A 19,350-nucleotide genomic window follows, 5' to 3' on the forward strand; every position below is an offset into this window, starting at 1 on the left:
GCACTGGTTGTGGGGATACATGTACACCATGTACTGTGAGTCATTAGAAGACACATGCACATTGAACAATGTCCACTCTGATATTTGTATGCACAACCAGTGTATTGTATTAATAGGTTCCAACGTGAACAACACCACCACCACCACCCTCACCCCCCTCCCCCCAACTCCCATACACACCCTCACCCCCCTCCCCCCAACTCCCATGCACACATCAATCGGATTGGAGGAGGAGGAGAAGACCCCCTCCTCTGAGTTTCTGTAGGCCCTGATGGCTGAGAGGTAACTGCGGCAGGTGTCCACCTGCACGCCTGAGTGGGCGAGGTGCGCAGAGAAATAGGGCACGTCATCCAAGGTACATCCCACGGGGTCGATTTCCTTGGAGTCTGCCCAGTGGCAGAACCTGGTCCATTTACTTTTATGGGGCCCTGGTAGCCTTGCTCCTAGCGCCCTGTATGATCTCCAGATTAGCCTGGAATAGGTTGAGGTGACTGAGCGTTACCTGCTCAGGAACCACGCTGTGAGGGCCAATTTCTGTGGCGCGGGGTGGATGACCCTGCCCCCCCCCTGCTGCGCTAGAAGATGTGTTGGGCCCGTCGGGAGGTGAATCGGAGGCATCTCCTCGAGGCTGAGCAGCTCCGAGAACCATGGCCTGGCCGGCCACCATGGAGCGATTAAAATGATGTTGAGCTGGCGAGACTCCTTGATCTTGCAAATCACTCTGTGAATCAGTGGAGTGGGCGGGAAGGCGTACAATGTCATGCCCTTCCACTGAATACAAAATACATCGCCCAGGGAGCCGGGGCCATGTCCCTGCCAGGAGGCGAACTGAGGGCACTACTTGTTGTGCCAGGTGGCAAAGAGATCCACATGGGGGAGACCCCATCTGTGGAAGATCTCCTGAATAACGAGGTTGTTTAGCTGCCAGTCGTAGTTGTCCACTCCCAGCCTGCTGAGCCTGTCCGCCTCCAGGTTGGATTCCCCCGGAAGGTGGACTGCTGTGAGGTAGATGTTTTCCAGGGCCCATTCCCATATGCTGATCGCCAGTCTGCACAGTGGAGGGGATCTGGTCCCTCCCGGTTTGTTGACATAGTAAATGCTGGTCGAGTTGTCTGTCTGGATGAGGACAACCCTGCCCCCGAGACATGGAAGGAAAGCTCTGAGTGCTAGCCAGATGGCGTTCAGTTCCAACCAATTGATGTGGTACGCCTGCTCCTGTCGAGTCAGGTGCCGTGGACAAAGATCCTCCAGGGTGGCTCCCCAGCCCTCGAGAGAGGAGTCCGTGGTGATGGTCACCTGCGGGTAGGAAGGCCAGAAGGGCTTGCCTGTCCATAGATTGCAGTCCCTGGACCACCATGTGAGGTCCGGGTGGAGAGATGGAGGAGAACAAGTTACTCTCTTACCTTGTAACGTTCTTTTGATGGGATGGTCCGACGACGTATTCCATATCTATGACAGTAATGTCCACAGCTGTGCTGCTTCGGAAAATCTTTCGGCGTCTGCGTCCTGCGTCGATGACATCGATACGCCGTCCTTGAGGACCTCCTCCGACGGCTGACGTCACCAGATGTTACAAGTAGGACGCACGACGCCCGTAGCCTCAGTTGTCGTTTTTTCCCAGAACGTGTGGCACCAATCTTTTGCCAGTATGACCACAGAAAAGCCCTGCGGAAGCGTAAGCTGCAATAGCATAAGAAATTCTGTAGCGGGGCAGGCAGGGAGGGAGCGATATGGAATACGTCGTCGGACCATCGAATCGAAAGAATGTTACAAGGTAAGAGAGTAACTTGTTCTCGAGGGGATTGGGTCCTCCGACGTATTCCATATCTATGACAGACTCCCAAAGCAGTACCAACGTAAGGAGGTGGGAAAAGAATTTAGAATGCCCAATTAAATTGCAGAGGAAAGGACCGCCTTGCCAAAGGTCAGATCCGGTCTATGGATAGAATCTAGGGCGTAGTGTTTAACAAAAGTATGGACCGAAGCCCACGTGGCTGCATCACAAATGTTGCAAACGGGAACACCCTTCTGCAGGGCAGTAGAGGCAGCCACACCCCTAGTAGAATGGGCCCGTAAGCCTACCAGAGGGTCCTTACACGCCAAGCGGTAACATTCGGAAATTGCCAAGATGATCTATCGAGACAAAGTCTGTTTCGTCACAGCTTGTCCCAAACGCTTTCCAGCGTAACCAATAAAGAGTTGATCGTCCACTCTGACCCGGGACATGCGTGAAACATAAAAGCTTGAAGCTCTCCTAGGATCCAGCCTATGGAGCCACTCCTCTTCCTTACCAGTAAGCGGAGGAAGATAAAATGCTGGAAGAATGACCTTCTGGCTCAAATGAAATTCCGAAACCACCTTCGGAAGAAAAGAAGGTTTAACTCTAAGGACAACCCTGTCCTTGTGAAACACTGTGAAGGGTGGCTTAACTGAAAGGGCCTGTAACTCACTTACTCTGCGAGCGGAAGTGACCGCAACCAAAAACACAGTTTTAAGGGTAAGCAGTCTCAAAGGACAAGAATGCAAAGGCTCAAATGGAGTACCCATTAGAAACTTGAGAACAAGATTCAAATCCCAACCGGGCTTTGAATCTGGACACCTGGAAAGGTGTCGGAGGAAACACATTAGTGAGCCCTTTCAGAAACTGCGAAATTAAAGGAACCTTAAAGTAAGAACATTCTTCAGACGAGCGCCACTTGCAGGCCCCTGTGGGCCAAAGAAAGCAAAAAAGACAGAACCATAGGAATGTCACATGAAAAAGGATCCACATTCTGAACCCTGCACCAGTCGCAGAACTTTCTCCAATGGCAACGGTATAGGGACTTTGTTGCCGGCCGCCTGGCCGAAAGCAACACCTCCATCACGTCTTCAGGGAGGTCCCAATCCTTGTACCTCAACCTTTCAGAAGCCAAGCGTGAAGGTTGAGGGACCTGACCTCTGGATGGAGAACCTGACCCCCCTCCCGTGAGAGTAGATTGTCTCGGTAGGGAAGACGACGTGGAGGGCAGATGGACAAGTCGAGAAGGTCCGGGTACCACGTCCTCCTGGCCCACGCCAGAGCAATGAGGATCATCCGGGAACCGAACCTCCGTAACCTCCGCAGTACTTGCAGGATGACGGGGACTGGAGGAAACGCGTACAGCAGTGGGAAGGACCACTCCACCACGAACGCGTCTCCTAAGGCTCCTTTTGGAAGAAATTCCCGCAAGCAGAACCTCTCGCACTTCCGGTTGACACTGGAGGCGAAGAGATCCACTCGAGGGGACACCCAAAGGGCGAAGATCTCCAGGAGAATCTCCTGAGCCAGCTCCCACTCGTGAGAGATCGTGCTCTGCCTGCTCAGAGCGTCCGCCGTCACGTTTTCGTCTCCGGCCAGAACTGTCGAGATAGAAATTTCCTGCTGGATGGCCCAGAACCAGAGCTGCATCGCCTCCCTGCACAGAGGAAGTGACCCTGTCCCCCCTTTTTGTTGAGGTAGTGCATGGCCACTGTGTTGTCCGTCAGAATCAGGACATTCTTTCCTCGCACAGTCGGCAGAAAAGCCTTCAGAGCAAGCCTGACGGCCCTCAGCTCCAACAGATTGATATGGAGTCTGGACTCCGACGGAGACCAAGAGCTCCCCATCCCGTGAGGGATGCATCCATCACGATCGTCACCTCCGGCCAGGGTAGCCAAAATGGAGCCCCCTCATCAGATTGCCTTTGACGGCCCACCACAGAAGGTCCTGGGCGACCGAGGGCGGCACCTGAGCTGGGTCCGACATCCTGCCAGAGGACTGTGACCACTGCATCTTGAGTGCCCACTGCAAAGATCTCATCCGCAGCCGAGCCTCTGGCACCAGAAGAATGCAGGATGCCATGAGACCGAGCAACCTCAAGAATTTGAACGCAGGGAGAGACTGGGCATGCTGAAACTTGTGCACCATCTGCTGAATGTGACGAGCCCTCAACTGGGGAGGAAAACACTGCCCCAGTGATGTGTCGAGCACTGCTCCGATGTACCGGAGCCGTTGTGTTGGCGTCAAGTGGGACTTCTTTAAATTGAGGGAGAAGCCCAGCCTGCGGAGGGAGTGGCAGGTGACGGACAGATGATCCAGGACTTGCTCGGGAGAGCTCGCCCTGATCAACCAATCGTCCAGGTAGGGGTAGACGTGAATCCCCCCTTGCCTGAGATGCACTGCCACCACCACCATGAGCTTGGTGAAAACCCTCGGGCGGAGGTCAATCCGAACGGCAGGACCCGAAACTGAAAGTGCGAGTCGCCAACCGTGAACCTCAGGTACTTCTTGTGCTTTGGATGGATCGGCACATGAAAATAAGTGTCCTTGAGGTCGAGAGACACCAACCAGTCCTGAAGTTGAAGGGCCTGGAGGACTTGCGAGAGAGTAACCATCTTGAACTTGTCCTTCCTGAGGAGTTTGTTCAAACCGCGCAAGCCTTGATGGGTCTCAATCCCCCGTCTTTCTTGGAAATCAAAAAATATGGAGAATACCATCCCTTGTTCCTCTCCGCTACAGGCACCAGTTCTATGGCGCCTTTCTCCAGCAGGGCTTGAATTTCCTGCGCAAGTAGCGGATCCGGACTCTCCATAGAGAGATTCCCTGGTGGATTGTCGTGAGGCCTCTGCCGGAAAGGAAGACAGTAGCCGTGAGCTATGATCTCCAGAACCCACACATCTGAAGTAATGGCACGCCATTCTACAAGATGCTGCGCCAGCCTTCCCCCAACCGGTGAAGCATGGGCCTCAGGACAGAGCAGAAGCGGCTGCGGCGTTGCCTGAGGGCAAAGAGGCAACTGCTCGCGCGGCCTTGGCACCACAAGTACCTTGTTTTCCACCTCTGGCACTCCTACAGTTGCCCCTTTGACTTGCAGCTCCTCTCGCTTTTCTAAAGGATGAGTAATAATGAAAGGAACCTCCCCTCCATTGCTGTCCCCTAGGACGAAAAGGCGGAGGTTGTCGGACTGCAGCGCCCAACGACTTCGCTGCAGCTTCGGAGGTCTGCAACCTCTCAAGGCTCTCGTCAGCCTTGCTGCCAAAAAGATGTTCACCATCAAAGGGCATGTTGAGGAGCCTGACTTGCACATCGGGAGCAAACCCTGACTTCCTCAACCACGCAAACCTGCGTATTACGGTGCTCACTGCCATGGACCGGCTGACACAGTCTGCCATGTCCAGACCCGACCGAACGGACTCACACATGGCATCCTTGCCATCCTGAATGATAGCAAGAAAACCATCCCGTTCATCCCCTTCGGGAATATGGTCAGCCGCTAAGGCAATACAGCTCCACAGAGTGTGTGTGAAACGAGACAAGGCACAAACAGAGTTGGCTGCCTGAAGCGCCATACCCCCTGAAGAAAACACTTTCTTCGCCCAACCATCAACGCACTTGTCGTCCCTATCAGGAGGGATGGTAGGATACAACGCCTGCTTTGCTGGGACCGTAGCTGCCTGCACCACCAAACTCTCCGGAGTGGGGTGCGTGGTCAAGTAGCAGGGGTCACTACTGGCTGGACGGTATTTTCGCGGCAAAGACTTGCTCACTGCCGGGAGACTCTCCGGGGCAGTCCAAGCCGCTGCCACCCTTCTTTGCAGAGCCATATGGAAAGGCAGGACCGGGTCAGTGGGTGGACCTTGGTCAAGGATATCCGTAAGGTCATCCTGGACAAAATCAACTGGGGGCGCCGACCACCCCAAGTAGTCCGTGACCCTCGACATAAGGCGCCGGTACGGGGACTTGGCATGTGTGCCAGGCTCAAGCCTACAAAACTCCACCTCCGGAGAGGTGTCCAGACCACTGGCGTCATGCAGTGACTGGCGTAGGTCGTCAAATTGGCTATGACCAGACACCATCTCATCAGGGACCGTGTCAGGAACCAACCCCTCCTCAGAACCCTCCTCCACCTCTGAAATGTAATCCAGAGGCTGGAAAGTGGGTACAAAGACATGTTTTGCCTTGGAGAGAGCCTTTCTATGGGGTTCCCCTGTGCCACGTGGTACCTCTGACACCGCAACCTCGAAAGGCGTCGAGGGCGTCGAGTGAAACGGCGTTGACGTCGAGTGAATCGCCGTCGACGAGCGTGGCGCCGACAGTATCAACGGCTTCGACACAGTCCTCGAGGGCGAAGCCCCGAGCGTGTCCTTCGACAGCCTGGTCGCCGATGGGGTCAACGACTTCCTCGGAGGCGGAGCCTCGAGAGAGTCTGTCCACGACCTCGGCGCCACTGGCATCGACGTCTTCTTCGAAGACCTCACAGGTGCACACGGGCTCGAGCGCGTCGAGGACCGGGACCTGGAACAGGCATGACGAGAACGATTCCCCTTGTCCGAACGGGACCTTTCCCGTGAATCGTGCTGACCGCCCGAGCCCGAAGGCGTACGAGCGGTGTCTCTCGATTTATCACGACCGACCCCACTCTGAGGGCGGCCGGACAAGTGCCCTGCGATTCGAGAATCGCCAGCATTTTCTTCCCGAAGGAAGCCCACTCCTCCAGAGAGGCATGCTTGGTGGGATAAGAAACCCCCTGAGGGGCGGAGTCCTCAGAAGAGGACGGGGAAGGCGACCGATGACGGCGCTTCCTGGAACGCCTCGAAGAGGCAGAGGAGTGGCGGGACCCACTCCGGGACCGAGATCCCCTAGACTTCCGACGACGATGCGGAGAGTCACCCCTCGAATCGTCCTTCGAAACCCCAGTGGACCTCGACTTTTGGGGCTTGGACACCTTACCGAACGACAGCTTCTTCTTACGCTCCCGCAAGGCCTTGGACGTAAGAGACTGGCAGTCAACACCATCGTCCGTGTCGTGGGCCTCCCCGAGGCACTAGAGGCAGGCGTCATGCGAGTCCGTGACCGACATCTTGGACCCGCAGTCTCCACACTTCTTGAAGCCCGGACGCTGGGTGGAAGAAGAGGAAGACATCCCGAGAACTTCAATACAGAAAATGAACAGGTTCGAAGAACCGAAGAACAGAAACTCCAAAGAGTCGAGGCACGCCGAGATCTCTGAAGCGAACACGTTCGCGGAAAAAACGGAACTGAGGCTACGGGCGTCGTGCGTCCTACTTGTAACATCTGGTGACGTCGGCCGTCGAAGGAGGTCCTCGAGGACGGCCTATCGACGTCATCGACGCAGAAAGATTTTCCGAAGCTGCACAGCTGTGGACATTACTGTCATAGATATGGAATACGTCGGAGGACCCAATCCCCTCGAAACGTTGATTATCTCGGATTGAGAGCCCCGCTCCTGGTTCCATGATGCCATGAAGTGCAGCTGTATCCTCCTCATCCTGAGTCTTGTGTGGGGGGACGGCCAAAAGGACCGCTGCTAGAAGACCCAGGAGATGTTGGTACCACCAGGCTGAATGTAACAGGGGGAAATGTATGGAGAGGAATCCTTGGAATGGAGGTGCACAGCTCGCACACTGCGAGCGGGAAATGTATGGAGAGGAATCCTGGGAATGGAGGTGCACAGCTCGCACAGGGGGAGTGGGAAATAATCCTGGGAATGGAGGTGCACAGCTCGCACACTGCGAGTGGGAAATGTATGGAGAGGAATCCTGGGAATGGAGGTGCACAGCTCGCACAGCGGGAGTGGGAAATAATCCTGGGAATGGAGGTGCACAGCTCGCACACTGCGAGCGAGAAATGTATGGAGATGAATCCTTGGAATGGAGGTGCACAGCTCGCACATTGTGAGCAGGAAATAATCCTGGGAATGGAGGTGCACAGCTCGCACACTGCGAGCGGGAAATGTATGGAGATGAATCCTTGGAATGGAGGTGCACAGCTCGCACACTGCGAGCGGGAAATGTATGGAGATGAATCCTTGGAATGGAGTTGCACAGCTTGCACACTACGAGCGGGAAATTATGGAGAGGAATCCTGGGAATGGAGGTGCACAGCTCGCACACTGCGAGCAGGAAATGTATGGAGATGAATCCTGGGAATGGAGGTGCACAGCTCGCACACTGCGCGCGAGACTCATTTTAGCAACTGGAGGCCTTTAGTAAGTGAAAGCAGCAGGGATTTATGTATTTGGATAGAGCAGCCGGAGCTGACTAAAGCTTAAAATGAAAGGTAATGTATAGGAAGTATTACTGTGATATATAACAGCAGGAAACAAAAAATAGAAATGAGTGAGTTATTTTGTTCAAAATCCACGTCTGTGCATCAAATGGTGCCCATTAACTGCTGCTCCCAAAAGTCGGGGTGCATCAATAATTCAATACATGGACCACCGGGCAACATGTAGACTACCTTTTCTTGTTTAAATGTATTTTTGGTTAAAATCATAAACTTTATACATTACTATGTAAAACCAGACTACAGATATCCTTGAAATACAATCAACAAATAAAATAGTAAAATATATCGCAAGTTCATACATTCTAATTAAAGTTAAGAGACATAAAAGCCTACAGAGTAACTACACATGTGCACTATGACGTCATGGATAGGTTTCTCCAGATGGATAGTTCACGAGTGAAAGGCTGTTGCTCTATGACGTCAGGGCGGCATGCCTGTTGCAATTTCCAATCTGAGGCCAGGGCGGACTCAGCCTTTCATCTTCCTGACTCATGAATTTAGTAGCATTACATGTGGGAGTAATAATACCTCTTACTAGGGCACTTCAAAGTAGCGAGAAAACCGATGCGAAGAAGTGATGTGTAAGAAGACACATTCTCACTCCTCGTCCCCGCCAGTAGTGTTCTGCCTATTTTTCTTTCCCTACTGAAGGAAAAGACTCTACGGGAGACATTGCAGGTTTGCTCGCAATAAAGTGCTATTTTAAATACTTCTCATGTTCTAGATGCCACCTACTTACAGGATGACAGTGTCCCTTGGCAGGTTTAGGGAATGGGGTGTGACGTCAGAATGCTGAGCGTTACCTCTATCGCGCCTCCAGCAGGTGCATCCAGATCAGCATTAACACAGGCAGGCCCACTTGGCACGAGGGCCGTTTGCACATCGGCCGCAATGTCAGCCGCGTCCAAATGACCCTCGCGCCAAAAGGCTTGCGCCGAAACAACCGCGCCAAAACGGGCTGTACCGTTAACGCGAAAGTAAATTGGCATCAGGTCCATATACATTAGCGGTAAAACATAGAAGTGAAACTCCAAAGGGCAGGAAATAGGGAAGACATGACTCCATACCAAGAGCCAATAGCAGGAGATCATCTGATAAATATTTCAAATAAACCTAACACTGAAAAGCCCTTCTTGTGCAGAAGTGGGGGACGGATGAGCCGCCAAGACCCTCGATCAACTGTGCCCCCCCTCCCTTTCAGATACAGGACAGTAACCAACCCCCTGTTATAGTTTAGGTTTATATAAATAAATCAGGAGGCAATTTATAGTTATATCTGTATTTATCCAAATTCAATCTTAGTACTGACTTACATTCCAGAACTTTTCTCTAAACATTCCTTTATACATTCTCATGGCCAGCATTCCATAATTCCATTAACATAGGAACATATCTTTATTAATGATAAATAACATTACACAACAACGCCCCCTTATCTATCATCTTGTTTCATCTCTAATAAGGTAACAAGTAAATTTGTACTTACAAATTAGCAGGTTCACCATTACATCTGCTCAACGAAACGGGCTAGTCTCCGACTCACCCTATACGGACGATTTCCTAACACAATATCTTGCAACTCAGGACTTATATGACCAGTAGATTCACATAACAAATAATTTTCTAACACAGGATCAAAATCCATAGAGTCATCATTATCGAAAGGAAAACTCATCTTCAGATCCCTTAATCAGGTCTTCATCTGTGTTTTCATCATTATCATCACAAAATAGTTTCCTAAAAAATGACGCATTTCTTGTTATCTCACATTCTTCTCCTACAGCCGTTACCATAGGGCCCTTGATCTCCACAATCCTCAGTGGCAAAGGCCTATACTTGGAGTCTAATTTTCTACGTTGTCTTTGCTTCACTAAAACAGAATCTCCCACTTTTAGAGTATTTCCATGTGAATGTCTCTTAAGATCAGTCCATTCTTTAATCTTTTTCCTCTTTAACTTATCTCTTTCTCTGATCTCATCATCCGCAGCAGGAGTGTAATTTTCTATTTGTGGAAGCCTTGTCCGAGGTTTATATTTAATCATTAAACTAGAAGCTGTATATCCAGTCATTTCATGGGGAGTATTACGATAGCTTCTTAACATCTGAGATATCGCTTGAGGCATTGACATACTGTCAACAAATGCTTTCTGTCTAGTTTTCTTTAATGTATCCATGAATCTCTCAGCCATACCATTAGCTTGGGGCCATAATGGTATGATGTTCTGATGTCTGAACCCAAGATGAGCAGCAAATTGGTTTAATTCATGGCTTTGGCTTTGAAATGGTGACCCATTATCAGTCTTGACAACATTCGGGACACCCCATTCGCTAAACAATTCTTCTAGAACCACTGCAACATGGTGAAAAGCAGTAGACGCCAAATTTTTAACTAATGGAAAACGTGAATACTCATCTATCGCCACAAGAAGATATCCTCCTTCTTCAAGTGGACCGAAGAAATCAAGCGCCACTCTATTCCAAGGACCATCAGGCAACGGCACCACTCTTAGAGGTTCAGACTGCTGTCCAGACATAGTCACTTGACAAGCAACACAATGCTTTAATATAATAAGGAAACCACACTTGATTCCTTAGAATTTTCTTTGTATTTGCAACTCCCCAATGTCCTTCATGTGCTAACATAACAAGTGCTTTCCTCAAGTTTTTCGGAGCCACCAGTCGATTTCCTCTCATCAGTAACCCTTTGTCAGCCGACAATTCACTGGTCACTCTGGCTATCCTCTCTAGATCTCTTCTATCCACCCCTGGTAATCTTAATGGCCATTTGAATAGTAGGACAAAAAAGGTAGCAGGCGCTCCTCTCCAGAAAGAGCATGGCATGATAACCTGTTCTGAGATGAGAGTTTGCAGCACACGCTTTTTGCTCACTGTACCTTTCACTGATAGGAAATATCCATTTGCATATCAGTCTTTGTCCAGCACCGAAATGCTATGGCAATTCCTATCTGAACAAGAGTACCAAAAGCAACCCCATACACGTGTTTCAGCCTTGTTGGGCCTCATCAGTGAGGTGAAGCTTTGTCTCTCTGAGCACAGTGAGCAGGGAGTCCACCTCTGGTTGCCCCCAGGTAACTCAGGGTGACCAACCCCAAGTTCCTTGCAAATATTTCAAAAAAGGTAGCAGGCGCTCCTCTCCAGAAAGAACATGGCATGATAACCTGTTCTGAGATGAGAGTTTGCAGCACACGGTTTTTGCTCACTGTACCTTTCACAGATAGGAAATATCCATTTGCATATCAGTCTTTGTCCCGCCCACATGGGCAGTCCAGCACTGAAATGCTATGGCAATTCCTCTCTGAACAAGAGTACCAAAAGCAACCCCATACACGTGTTTCAGCCTTGTTGGGCCTCATCAGTGAGGTGAAGCTTTGTCTCTCTGAGCACAGTGAGCAGGGAGTCCACGTCTGGTTGCCCCCAGGTAACTCAGGGTGACCAACCCCAAGTTCCTTGCAAATATTTCAAAAAAGGTAGCAGGCGCTCCTCTCCAGAAAGAACATGAGCATGATGATGCCCAACAAGGCTGAAACACGTGTATGGGGTTGCTGTTGGTACTCTTGTTCAGAGAGGAATTGCCATAGCATTTCGCTGCTGGACTGCCCTTGTGGGCGGGACAAAGACTGATATGCAAATGGATATTTCCCATCTGTGAAAGGTACAGTGAGCAAAAAGCAGATGGCTGCGAACTCTCAATGTGGTTAACAACCACTGAAGAGGTTATCATGCCTTGTTCTTCCGAGAGAGGGGCACCTGCTACCTTTGTTGAATTATTTGAATAGTAGGGTCTTCTTTGCTTTTCTCTAAAAATATCTCCTTAGTTATTGCCACCGGCAATGAACTAAATGATAAATATGACAGATATTCTTGCGCCTCCTTTTGCATTTCATTCTCAGGCACATCTGTTGGATGCCTCGATAAATGATGTGCAGGATTTGCTTCCTTTCCTGGTTTACGAACTATTTCATAATCATATTCTTGTAAACAAATTCCCCATCTCTCAATTCTTGGTGGCATCTTAACTCTGGGGTTACCAAACAGAGACAATAGAGCCTGATGATCTGTTATAAGTAGGAACGGTCTTCCAATTACGAAATGATGAAATTTCTCACAAGCCCATACCGCTGCCAAACTTTCTCTTTCCGCTTGCGAGTACGCTTGTTCAATAGAACTCAAAGCACGACTTGCATAAGCCACAACATGTCGCACATTTTCTCTTCCTGGCTCTATCTGTGCCAATATAGCACCCAGACCCACCAGACTTGCATCTACTGTTATTTCAGTCTCCCAACCAGGATTAAAATACTCCAGTTGCCGTTCCTTTGCCAACTCTTCCTTTATCAATTCAAAACTTGCTTTACATTCCTGATTCCACTGGAACGGAACATCTTTCTTCAGCAACTGTCTCAAAGCGTCAGTCATGGTCGCATATTTGGGCAAGTACCTTGCACAATACCCTGTCATCCCTAGAAATTACCTCACTTCCACTACATCCTTAGGCGACTCCAACTCCAGAATTGCTTTCACTTTTCCCGGGGCTGCCTTGATACCATCTTCTGAAAATGTGTCCCAAAAATGTTAAACTCTTTTAGTTTATCTCACACTTTAGACCATTTCATGTTAATCCATTCTCTTGAAGAATACTACATACTTTCTCCAATGTCTCATCATGTTGACTCTGATGCACTCCATATATCAATATGTCATCACTATAATTAAATGAGTTATTCACCGGAGCAACAACTCTCCTTATAGTCTCCTGAAATATCTCAGCTGCAGATGAGATACCAAAACTCAATCTCTTGTATCTGAACAGACCGTCATGTGTCGTAAACGTAGTTATTGGTCTTGACTCCGGATCAATCATCAACTGATGATATCCTTGGTTCAAATCCAATTTCGTGAATCGGGTGGCCTTATTTAACCTAATCATCATGTCTTCAATATTAGGTCCTGGATGTCTCTCTCTCTGAATTGCTGTATTAAGGCAATTTATAGTTATATCTGTATTTATCCAAATTCAATCTTAGTACTGACTTACATTCCAGAACTTTTCTCTAAACATTCCTTTATACATTCTCATGGCCAGCATTCCATAATTCCATTACATAGGAACATATCTTTATTAATAATAAATAACATTACACAACACGCCCCCACCTCCAATCAGAGGACAGTGCCAAAGCCCCTCCCTCATTTCTCCCCCCCCGCCCACACTAAAGAGGCAAAAGTAACCCGCACTTGTTAAACATCACAGGGCAGTGCCCGAAAGAAGCAATTGCGCCCCCCTTAACAAGGACCCCCCCCCCAGAAGTAAACTATTGACAGCTGAGCCCCTATAGGAGACACTGCAAGGACGAGCAGTGCCCCGACCCCCCCAATAAAGACGAGACCCCCCTCATCTTTATACACCGCTGGTCAGAGCCCCCAGTCCCTGCAGCCCCCGCCCCCCTTACCTGCTGCCGGGCTCCGCTGCTCTCAGTCTCGTCCTGCCTCCGGGAGGATCCGCAGCCCCTCAGGGCTCCATGTGAAGAAGAAGGGCCGCAGGGTGCGGGGGAAGGAGGCCCGGGGGAAGGTGAAGAGCAGAGCCCGGTCCTGAGCATCGTAGACCGAGAACCTGCCTGCCTCATTGTCCAGGAAGAGGCCCAGGACCCTGGGGGGAGCGTGGGGGGTCAGAGGGGTGAGAGGGGATGTGAGAGCCTGGTATTCACCACCCAGAAGCGACACTGCCCAGACTCTTCGCGCAGGTGATAGTGGGATCTCCTCCTTCCTGGACAGAGACTCATCACACACCCCCAGGGCCCAGCCCGTGCTGCCCCCCACCTCCACCTCCCAGTAATGGCTCCCTGAGCTCAGCCGCTCCCTCCCCAGGACACAGGGGTAGTAAGTGAATCTCTGGGAGGTGTCGGGCAGATCCTGGGCTCGGGCTCCGTATCTCACTCTTCTCCGGTACTCGGACACGATGAGCCAGGGATGAGTAGTGCCAGGATCCAGAGTCACCTCACCTGCAAGAGAGAAGCACGGCTCAGAAACCAGCCAATCACAGTGCTCAGACAGCCTGTCCATCACACCAGCAGGGACAGGACAGCCAAATACAGCGAAGCCACAGCCTGTCAATCACACCAACTGGGACAGCACAGCCTCCTGTCGCCAGACACCTGGAGGGGGAATGTGGCTTTTTTCTCGATTCTTAAATGAAACCCAAAGTGACCCCCAAACTCTGGAGATAACGGGGAGAACTCTCCCCCTGATACCCCCACATTTCCCCCACACTTCCTCATTCTCCACCTCCATCAGTCACCTTCATCTCAGGCTACAGGGGGGGACTTCAGGTCTGCAAGGAATGGGGAGGTTGGGAGGAGGGGGGTGAAACAGAAGAAACAGAAGAACGCAAGAAGGGAAGAAAGAGAGGGAGCAAGAGGAGACAGCGAGAAAGGGACAGGCAAGGAGGAAGAGACACGACAACGGCAGAGAAGGAGAGGGGCACAGAAGAGAGACAGGCATAGAGGGGACAGTGAGGTGGGTACAAGAGACCTGCACAGAAGAGAGAGAGGCGACGAGACAACAGAGAAGACAAGCAGAGAGGAGAGTGGGAGGGAGAGGGACACAAGAAATGCATGCAGAGGGGACACTGTCAGAAAGGAGGGGGAGAGACGAGACAGCAGAGAAGAGAGGCAGAAAGGTGGGTACAAGAGATCCGCAGAGAAGACACAGCAGAAGAGAGAAGCAGAGAGGAGCATGGGACAAAGAGGGGCATAGAAGAAAGGCAGGCAGAGACGAGACAGTGATACGGGTACAAGAGACCTGTGATAATGAGCCTGCAGGCTCTGCGGGCGCAACTGACACGGAGCGGGGCTCTCGCTCCGTGATCGCAATGCTGTCGCGGGGCGCGGGAGCTGCGCAGCAATAATTACACGGACCACAGGTATCGATGCCTAAACCCGGACTGGTGTTCCGACGCCAGTTCCGGTGATGCCTTTATTTCCGCATCCGCCTGTAGTGTCACGTGACCCTGCTATATCGGGACACGTGACACCACATTCCTCCCCAAATTGGAGGTGAGACTCCCATGAGTTAACATAACATTTTACATAGAGTCTTACTTCTGGGTGAGTGAATGTCTCTGCCTCGGCTGTCGTCTTCCTTGGTATATTCCGTCTACTACATATCCTTGAAGGCGGGAAGATGGTTTGGGCCTTTCTCTCAGACTGTATCGGGTGCCTCTCTCTCGCGGCGCGCTTTCCGTGGCGGCCTCCACTTCACTACTTCCTCCTTCCGGCACGTCGAGGGTCTGCTGTGGTGTGGGTGTTTGAGGTGGGTGTACTACTTCCTCCCTCTGGGGTGACCGTTGTTCTTCCCACATTTCTGGGGGCACTTTCCTGAAATGGGAGACGTTCCTGGTTACTGTCTCTTTTCCGCGGGTTGCCGTAATCATGCTGTGGTTAGTGGTCGCAACGGTCCACGGGCGCGCTTCGAAGTTGAGGGACATTTTCTTCGGTGGTGCCCGGTTCTTGACGAGGACTGTGTCCCCCGGGTTTATGTCTCTGTGGTGCGCTCGTCGAGCAAGGCTTTCTCGCTCATTGTGTCTTTCCCGTCTTTCTTCCATCCCGACGATGTCTGGGTCTGGCGCTGTCCAGTCTGGGTGTATCGGTAACTCTGCCTGGATGGGAACTCCGAACATGAGGGCCGCCGGGCTGACTCCTGTGGCTGTGTGTGGGGTTTGTCGATGTGTCCTTAGAAACCGATATACAGCCTTCAACCAGGGGTGCCCTTGTTCCTTTGCGATCCTGATGATCTTGTTCAGGGATCCCATGAAACGCTCTGCGTCACCGTTTGCCTGAGGCCATCTTGGGGTGATGCGTTGATGTTTGACGTTGACCTCTTTGAAAAATTCCCTTAGTTCTTGACTGTCAAACGATGGGCCATTGTCACTCTTCATTTTCTTGGGAATGCCATGAGTGGCGAATATTTTTTCCAGTGTGAGGATGGTGGTTTCTGCGTTCGTCGAGGCGACATGCTCTACTTCCGGGTATCTGCTAAACTCATCTATCACCACTAGCAGGTATCCTTCTCCAGCGATGGTGCAGTGGTCCATGCTGACGGCCTCCCATCGTCTTCGGCTTCGGGGGGCGCAGCTGAGTGGTTCTGGGTTTGCTGGTCTCCGTGAGGCTTGGCATGCCGTGCAGGATTCTACGAGTTCTGTAATTCTCTGGTGCATGTTTGGCATCCACATCCGGGACTTTAGGTAGGCAGTCGACTTGACAATTCCTTGGTGTCCACTGTGGGCCAGCTTGAGCGCTCTGTCCTCAAGGGATTCTGGTAATATGATCCTGTGTCCTTTCAGTATTACTCCCTCAGGGGCCACAGATAGTTCATGTCTGATGCCGAACAGGGCTCTGAGTTTGGCTTGGGCAGTGTTTGTTCGGTGAGACATTGACATGAGGTACGTTTTCCAGTTACCTGACTGTATGGCTGCGGCCGTATGTTTTAAGACGGTGTCCTCCGCTGTTTCTTGTACCACTTCTTGCAGTGTCAAAGCTCGTGGTCGGGCGCATGCTATCACGTGACAGACGTGTTCGTCCGTTTCTGTTGCGTGGCGCTGTTCTTTGTCGGTGGCTGGCCGCGGGTGGCGGGACAGGTAGTCCGCCGGATTATCCGAACCTGGGCGGTATTCTACTTCAATGTTGTAGGGTTGAAGCTGCAACATCCACTTCTCAATGCGGGCGGGCGGATGCGGGGCGGAGCCTCGGAATATCGGGACAAGGGGTTTGTGGTCGGTGAATACTTTTGCCTGTTTTCCTAACAGGTATACCTTAAAGTGGCGACATCCCCACAGAATGGCTAGGGCTTCCTTCTCAATGTGGGCATAATTTAGTTCAGGTTTTGTGAGGGCTCTGCTGGCAAACGCGATTGGAAATATAGTGCCATCTTTATCTGTTTGGGTCAGAACGGCTCCTAGGCCAACTGGGCTGGCGTCAACAAGAAGTTCGGTCTGTCGGTCTACGTTGAAAAACGCCATGGTGGTGGAGGCGGACAGGGAGTCTTTTATTTGTTGAAAAGCCTGTTGGTGAACCTCCGTCCACTCCCACTTTTGATCTTTCTTGGTTAGCTCTCTGAGTGGGCTGGCGATGCTTGCAAGATCAGGGATAAATCGGGCACAGTATGTGGCCATTCCCATAAAGCTCCTCACCTCTGAGGCTGATTGTGGTGGTTCGAATTCTTTTATGTCCTGTACTTTTGATGGGTCTGGGGACACTCCTGCCGCACTGAAGATGTATCCGAAGAAACAGAGTTCCTTTTTGTTGAATTCACATTTGTCTGCGTTGAGGGTCAGACCAGCCTCTTCGAGTCTCTTTAGGACCGCTGCTAAGCGTTGGTGGTGGTCGTTTTTGTTTGACGCATATACGAGGATGTCGTCACTGATGTTAGTTGCTCCTTCGAGGCCTGTGATGACTTTCCGGATCTCATGCTGGAATACTTCCGCCGCCGAAGATATCCCGAAATTGAGTCTCTTGTATCGCATCAGGCCAAGATGGGACGAAAATGTTGTGATGTATCTGGACTCTTTTGATAGTTTTAGCTGATGATAGCCGGACCGGAGGTCGAGCTTGCTGAAGACTGTCGCCCCCGTGAGATCTACAATGAGCTCGTCGATGGTGGGAGTGACATGGCGCTCACGACCGATGGCTATGTTGGGGAGCCGCATGTCGATGCAAATCCTCACTGCACCTGGTTGTTTTGGTTTCTGGGCTACTACCATCGGCGAAACCCACGGGGTCGGTCCAGACGTCTTCTCAATGATCCCTGCGTTTTCGAGCTTGAGTAGTTCCTTTTCCACGGCTTCTCTCAGGTGGAATGGGATTCGCCTGTGCCGTACCGCTTTGGGTTCGATGGTGGGATCTATATGCAGTTTGACCGTTCTCCCCTTTAGGCGTCCGATGCCTTGGAACAGCTTTTTATGTCGCCCTAGGAGGTCGTGTAGTTCATCGTGCTGTGCACTGAAGGCGAAGTGTATCAGCTCCAGCTTTTCGGCTGTTTTACAGCTTAGGAGGGTTTCGCACCCGGCGTCCACCACGTAGATTCGGGCCCGGCAGCTGGCATTACTGTGAGCGAAATTGGATTTGAATGATCCTCGCACAGGTAGGGGTTTCTTTGATCCATAGGCGTATAGCCTGACTTTCCTCTTCAAGAGTTCTGGTCTGGGGTTGAGACTGCTGAATGCAGTCACGGGCATGACATTTACTGTGGCACCGGTGTCGATGATAACTTTCAGTGGGTCTCCGTTGGAGAGGATGGTGCATGTTGGTCTCCTCTTCTGTCGTGATTTTCGTGGGTCCAATGCTGATATTAGGTGCACTCGGTGTGTTCGCCTCTTCCCTTTCTTTCTCCTTTCTTTGTCTTGCCTTTCGGGGGATGAGTCGCTGTTACTTTCGTCGCTTTCGCTTGTGGTTTGTGATCTGTGTGATTCGTCGACTGCCCTGGCTTTCCCTCTCCGCGTTGGTTGGCGGGGTTCTTTGGGCGCGAATCTCCTGCGTGGTTCTTGCGGTGGCCGCGAGTCTGCGTCCCGGTCGTTCTTGTTCGGTGGATTTAGGCAGACTGCGGCGTAATGGTTCAGGCGGTTGCATTTTCTGCATGTTGACCCCCACGCTGGGCAGGAATCCCCTTTATGCCATGGGCCTCCGCACCACTTGCACGATTGGTCGCGCCGTTGCGGTGGTTGTATTCTTGTGTTTTGTTTCGGGCGGGTGCCCTGGTGTAGGGAAATGGCCGCTACCTCTTCTGTTGGTCCAGGGTTGTCAAGCGGTAGCCTCTGAATGGCTGCTTCCATTACTGCTACTTGGTCCTCTGTTTGCTCGCGGAGTCTTGCCATCTCGAGGATGCGTGATAGCCTAACATTCTTCTCTGACAGTATCGCCCTCCTCAGCTTCTCGGACGAGATGCCGTTGATGATCTGGAGGCGGATGGCGAATTCCTCGTCTGGAAATTCGCAGCCTACAGCCATTTCGCGAAGGCGAGCGTGAAACTTGTCCACTGTCTCTTTTTCCCGTTGCCTTTTTATTTTCTTGTCATGGGGTGGTGGTTTCTGTTGGATGCAGCTGCCAGGGCTGGGGGCAGGGGTATTGCCAAGATGCTGAAATTTTTTTTTTTTTTTCTGGGCCATGGGCGCTGGGCCTTTACTTTCCCTTGTTGGGGCCCTGGGCACTGGGCCTGCACTCCGCTGCCACAGGAAGATGGATGTGATGGTGGGC

The 19,350-nt window shown here is 51.3% G+C and overlaps 1 protein-coding gene across 7 annotated transcripts in view; it reads right to left on the reverse strand.

Moving 5' to 3' along the window:
* The window catches only part of LOC138521799 (E3 ubiquitin-protein ligase TRIM39-like), a 240,732-nt gene that overhangs the window by 66,412 nt on the left and 154,970 nt on the right, over positions 1–19,350 (reverse strand). For 2 of the 7 annotated variants that reach the window (XR_011283122.1, XM_069634901.1), the window contains exon 6: positions 13,558–14,106. The exons of 3 other annotated variants lie outside the window; for them this stretch is intronic. Coding sequence is in view for 3 of the 4 variants with exons in the window: in XM_069634901.1 (XP_069491002.1) it covers positions 13,580–14,106 (527 nt within the window). In the remaining variant the exon portion in view is untranslated. Of the gene's footprint in view, positions 1–13,557; positions 14,107–19,350 lie in introns of those variants that run through there. 2 more of the 7 variants (XM_069634906.1, XM_069634904.1) reach the window with 2 other exon arrangements.

Source organism: Ambystoma mexicanum, chromosome 13 (genome assembly GCF_040938575.1).
Source record: "Ambystoma mexicanum isolate Mex_15411 chromosome 13, UKY_AmexF1_1, whole genome shotgun sequence".
Classification (NCBI taxonomy): Eukaryota; Metazoa; Chordata; class Amphibia; order Caudata; family Ambystomatidae; genus Ambystoma; species Ambystoma mexicanum.